Source organism: Ailuropoda melanoleuca, chromosome 8 (genome assembly GCF_002007445.2).
Source record: "Ailuropoda melanoleuca isolate Jingjing chromosome 8, ASM200744v2, whole genome shotgun sequence".
NCBI lineage: Eukaryota > Metazoa > Chordata > Mammalia > Carnivora > Ursidae > Ailuropoda > Ailuropoda melanoleuca.
The window spans coordinates 391101-397100 of NC_048225.1; the positions used below are offsets into that span (position 1 = coordinate 391101).

Below are 6000 nucleotides of genomic sequence, written 5' to 3' on the forward strand. Positions count from 1 at the left end.
GGAAAGGGCATCTCAGACTAAGAGGCTACCTGTACCCTCACTATCCTCAACATAGGTGTTCAGCAAGGAAACATTTTGTTAGAGAAATAACTGGATGCTTGCTCGGTTCTGAAATCTGGATGGGAAAAAGTAAGGTTACACAAGTATACTTCATTTCTTATTATTTGCTATTACATAAAGTGATACATGTCTTACCCACGGTTTAGACTTTGCAATGTCCTGGGTATGGTGGTAAGTAGTCAGAAAGGCTGCCCCTACCCTCGCGAAGATTTTCATTTCCCTCTGGGCAAATGGTCCTGGGAAATGGCCTTCCTCCTGCTGTGACTGTCACTTTGACTGCGGGTAGATGTGTACGTGGTTGCTGTGCACATGCCAGTTTGGCTTTTCGCTCAATTTTTCATCTCCGTTGATTTAGCAACGTAAGTAATTTTTTCAGTGATAATTGTCGTGTGTCTGGATTTGTGACAGTTTTCTGTTATTTATAACATAAATGGTTGTCACCTCACTTGAGTGAGATAATACCCACAGTGACAGAGATCACTCTTCTCGACACTTCAGCTCAACCTCAAAACAGTGTGCTGACCCCAGACAGCTAACAGAGTGTGAACTGGAAATCCTGCTCAGGAAGGAGAGAAGGTCACACACTCAGCAAAGCACTCTGTGTGCACATTGGTGCACCGTGGCTCTATATCGCGGAAGCATCGGACTCGTAACCGAAAAGTTAGATGTGTGCAGGGAGGACCACTGAGAGGCCTGGCATCATTTTTATCTTAGATTATTCACATTCATTAAGACAGTTGGTAACCCTGATGTCACTCTTCTTACTTTATCATCACTGACCTAGGTCAGAAAGCTTCCATTTATTTTCCGGGGAAATGGTATAAAATCACAGAATCATTAACTGCCAGTTTAAACAACTGACATCAAAAGTACCCCATCCCCCTCCCCCATCAGAATTGCTTCATTTGCATATCCTGTATGGGGATTTGAACATTTTAATCTTGTTTGCCTTTTTTCTACTATTTTTATTCTTTTCTACTCTTCAGTAGGATTCACTGATTGTTGACATTTTGTCCTGCTTGCTTTATCTGATGGAAGGGTGGATGGATGGATGAAAGGATAGCATAAATAGAAGAGGAAAGGAAAGGATAGAGATTCATACATACACACACACACACAAACGTATATTTCAATGAGCTGTTTGAAAGTCAATTATAGACATGACAATACTTTCCCACTAAATTCTTGAGCATCCATGTTCTCTTAAGAACAGACATTCTCCTGTGTAACCACAGCACCATCATCACATCCAAGTAATTTGATATTGATACACACTCCATATTCAAAATTCCCCAGTTTGAAAACAAAATGTCTTCTCTGATGTAGGAAGCAGCCCAGGAATATACATTGTACATTGTTGTCTTGTCTCTTAGTCTACAATTGTCTCTTCCTTCTCCAATCTTTCATGCACACCTTTGAAGAGTCCGGGCCAGTTGTCTTTTGACTGTCCCATGATGTGCAGGTTTCTGATGGTTTTCTCATTAGATATGGGTTAACATTTATGGTGGATGCAAAGTTTCAACGTTTGTGTCCTTAGAGCCTATTTTCATTTTACCACCTTCTAGATTCTACCTGTATCTTGCCTTCAGGTTCTCTATGTAGCTGCTTATAATTTATTTTGAGTCCAGAAAACAGATGTCCAAGCTTTTGGAGTTCTGTTTAAAGCATGAATAACTGAGTGCTTAGTGCCTCCCCCAGGAATAAAGTGCGCGGGCTTTAGATACATTTCAGTCTCTTGTTTTCATTACGATAAGTGTAATCTTAGTCCCCATCACCTGGTCTTTGGAAAGCTTTCAAAATTTGTTCCTGTACGTCCATCACAATTTCAAATAAGTAAAATTATTTAATATGCATGTTCTAGAAAGGCAATATGTAATCATATTCCTATACTTTCTGTGTATGACACAAGAGACCGCCAAAGCTGCCTCGTTTTTACAGGACACTTGTGGTATAGCCTAGTTCCCTCCAGATAATGGAGAAATATCTATTCAGAAATATTTATTGGTTTGGAGATGTTGCAGTTAAGGTGTTTATTAATGTTTTTTATTTTATTTTACATTTCCACTCCAGTGTTTTCATACCCACATGAACGTATAAGAATTTTGCTTTTAAATGATAATATGTGTCCTATATGTCTAGCTTTACAATCTAGATGCATTATGTAGTTAACTTGGGAACTGAAATTCTCAGCAGAGGAATATTAATTGTATAATAAATCTACCAGGTGTCCCAATACAGAAAACTCAAATACCATTGGTTTAAGATTTGAGAATTTATGTTTAATTCTCAAAAATTGTACATCTCTCTGGAAAATTCACAACCTGGGTTAAGTTTATATATAAATCCACCACCCTGCACCCCCACATGCATGTTTTTATTGCTGGTTTTGTGTATTTCCCCCCATTCTGTCGCCCTTTTTGTTTTTTCTCCGGCAGAGTTTGGCGGTGTTGATTTGGGTTTCTCCTCTTTGGCAAAAAAGAGAACTGATATATTCATTCATGCTAGGGTATTTAGCATGAATTTTAAAAGATGATTTATCATTTTTAAAAATCATTCAAAAAGATATAAAACCGTTTAAATCACTTAAAAACAATATCTGGAAGGACACTAGTGAGTTTCTAGTAGCAGGATTTTAGTGGGATTTTGAGCAGGAGACTCATCTCAGCATCTCTCACACCTCAGGCATCAGCAAGCTGGGCTTAGAGCAAGCGCTGCTCTGAGATTTCAGAGGACCGGAACCCAGCCCACCCCTTCCTGTAACCCTGCCCTGATTCCTCCTAGCCGTCTTCCTCCTCTGGGGGCACCTGTGCGGGTTCTGTGAGACGGTCACTCCTGCAAAGCACTTAGCACAGAGCCTGTCGTGAGCTCAGTGTGCAGCATCATTACTGCCTCTATTATGATCATCTTATCTGTTCACGTTGTCGCAAGAAAAGGAAACATTCCTCAAAATACTTAAGTGAAATCTATATGCAAAGCATAACTTTCCCTTATAAATAGTAGGACTCACTCTAACGGTCCCACCTGCCTCACCTCTTCTGTTCCGGACAAAGCAGCCTCGCCAGTTGTCCCCCGAGTCCGCAGGACTCTGTGCCGCCTCCAGGTTGACGCCAGAGTCCGCAGGACTCTCTTCCTCCTCCGTGGTTTGCTCACGCTTTGCTGGTGTTGGTGCCCAGTTCTGACCCGCACTAGCTGTGCTTTTGCTCTACTTTCCTAATCCAGCCCATCTGGTGCCAGTGTGATGTCACTTCCCCCATGAAGCCCCACGAAGCCCTCCATGACGAGCACACCTTCCTCTGAACATATTACTGCAGTATCGCTGGTTTTGTACTTACGCTCCATAGGAATTTCTGTCTTTGTACATGATTACTCTTTGGAACTACAGTGTTGAGGCTGTTTTCCCACTTAACCTGTCCACTTCACAGAAACTGGCACATACTAAATAGTTGAAAATGTGGGTGGGGACAATGATATTTTTGTACATGGTCTTTGAATATAGATTATCTACCTTTGTCAGACTGCAATAAAATGAGGTGATTTATTGGAACTTGAAACTTTTAGTGTTCTAGAGCAAGATTTTATGCTTCATAAAATACCACTATTTCTGGAGTTCTTCCAAAGTCCTTCCAAGTCCTAAATATGTTAATATTTAATCAATTAAAACTCTTTGGTGACAACTGAACATTCTTGAGATATAATCAGAAGAAAGGAGGCACATTATGGGGTTCCTGCCACTGACAAGTACTTCGCCAAATGGTTTCACACACATTCTCTTGTGTAATCTTCTCAAGTCTAAGAAATGTTCAGTGGCAGAGCCAGGAGTGGCCCTTTCCCCTGTTTCCCCCAAATCTCTTCTACCTTTTATAATTGTTATTTCAGTTGATGACACCATCATCCTCCAGATTTCCCAGACAGAAGCATGAGTCTCAGCCGGGCTTCTCATTCTCCTGTAGCCCCAGGCAATAAACCCCCTAATAATACTAAGTGCACCTCACATCCACCCACGATTCTTCACTCCTGCTGAGCATGTCTTAGTCAAGAATGGATGGTGTCTCTCCTCCAGATATGCTGTCTCCCAGCATGTGCTTCTCACCATCACCACCAGAACAGTCTTTGTACAGCACAAATATGAACAGATCCCATCGCTTTCTGGCCAGTGGTTACCTGTCACCTTGGCCATGACCTTCCCAGCCATCCGCTCACTCCCTGCACATCACTCACACTCCTGAGCCACAGCCCCAGCTCCCTGAAACTCCCTGCTTCCCTCCACCCCCTGCCCGGACCTGCCCTCCTGCTGGCCTCTCTTCTGCTCCTCCTCTGACCCTGGACGTCAGTGCCATCCCCCCTCTGGGAAGGCTTATTCGGCCCAACTTGTATCCTGTCCAAAATCCACCGCTTCCTCTTTTTGGCAACTGTAGTGGTCTGATGTTTTGTTTTCATACAAGTTATCACACTGGTCTCTTTTTTTCACTGAACAGCTCTTGCCTGAGCTCTTCCCCTGTGTCAGGTGCTGTTCGAGGGCCGGGATGAGAACCAGGAAAACACGCTCCTGCCTGCCAGGGTTTGTGCCCCCAGACACAGCCCGCAGACACCATAGCCGAGTAGGCCCGCAGCAGGGCGTCCGGAGAGGTGGTCTTTCCACCGAAATACTCTGAATCTGAGAAGCACAATTTTCATTTTGGAATATTTTATTTACTTCGTAAAAATAAATTTTATGAATTTAATGAATTTTTAACAGTTGCCCTCCCAAGCAACTTAACTTCTTTAACCCAATATATGTCTGTAAACTACTCCTAGGGTGTTCCATGAGCAGCTAGTGCCTCTCTTAGAACATGAAACCACTCATTCTGACCATTTTCACGGCCAATATGACAAAAGCACCTCCTGAGCACATTTTCACCAATAGAAGGAGTGAGGGTTATGAATTCTTAGAACAAGCGTGACGCCTTACGTGAAGTGGAACTCACACTGGGACTGAGGATCGTGTACCCCTTGGGGACTGGAGTGATGAGCTTCATGTTACACAACCTGTCATCTGTGAAGAGGTGCCCTTGGTAAAGCCTGTGAATGCTAGAGTGCAATAATATTGTGACACTGTGTTACAGAACAGCCAGCCAAGGGGCAGCCCGTCTCCTAGAGTCGGATCCAGATCGCAGAGAAAATACTGACGGAGTACAACAGCGAGTATGACCCAGAGTCGTTATCGTTGACAATCTCCTGTAAATAGAGTGTAGATTTCTGCATTTGTTAATGATTTAAGATACTATCACCATAGATAAAGGTAAATCATAACATGAGTAATGGAGATAAATTGACTAGTTTACATTTATGCTACAAGGTTACTGTGTATTTTATTGATAAACACATTTTTAGTGAGTGGAAATGCTTCATTGTTTTTAATGAGCATGCTACTGAAAACAAATTCATTATATTTAAAAATAAAAGAGGATATTTTGTTATTCAAATTATGTATTAGCTATAGTTGTGAAGCTTTGTTTTTTCTGAATTCCTAATAAATTCTATTAAATTTTGGTACAGTGGTATAAAAAGTTCATGATTAATCAGTAATACCACATATACATAGTAAAGCCGTCTGACTAAGCCGTCGAAGGGTCTCTGTACTTTGGAGGTGTTGCCAAGGGGGTTAGTTAAGAAAACCAAAAGAAACTCCTTGTATAATCATGAAACCCTTTTATGATTTTAGAAGTTTTTTCATAAAATTATGATAATCTCATATATCTTTTTATTTTCCCTCACCCATTCTGCTTCAGGCTCTCATCTGGACTACTTACCTCTCCCTCCAGGAAAGCTGACAGAGGGCATTCCTTACGTGCGGTGGACTGGCAGAGTAAAAATCTGTCATATCAGTCCCATCTTAGGAGTGTGTGGGGGGCTCCCCTGGTTGAGCGTCTGACTCTTGGTCTCGGCTCAGGTCTTGATCTC

At 42.0% G+C, this 6000-nt stretch overlaps 1 protein-coding gene across 1 annotated transcript in view; it reads left to right on the forward strand.

The window, feature by feature from the left end:
* The window catches only part of CEP126 (centrosomal protein 126), an 81952-nt gene extending 78571 nt beyond the window's left edge, over positions 1-3381 (forward strand). Inside the window, exon 11 of the mRNA XM_034665633.1 lies at positions 3280-3381. Coding sequence (XP_034521524.1) covers positions 3280-3357 — 78 coding nt within the window. The 3' untranslated portion in view covers positions 3358-3381. The remainder of the gene's footprint in view (positions 1-3279) is intronic.
* Positions 3382-6000: the final 2619 nt, after the last annotated feature.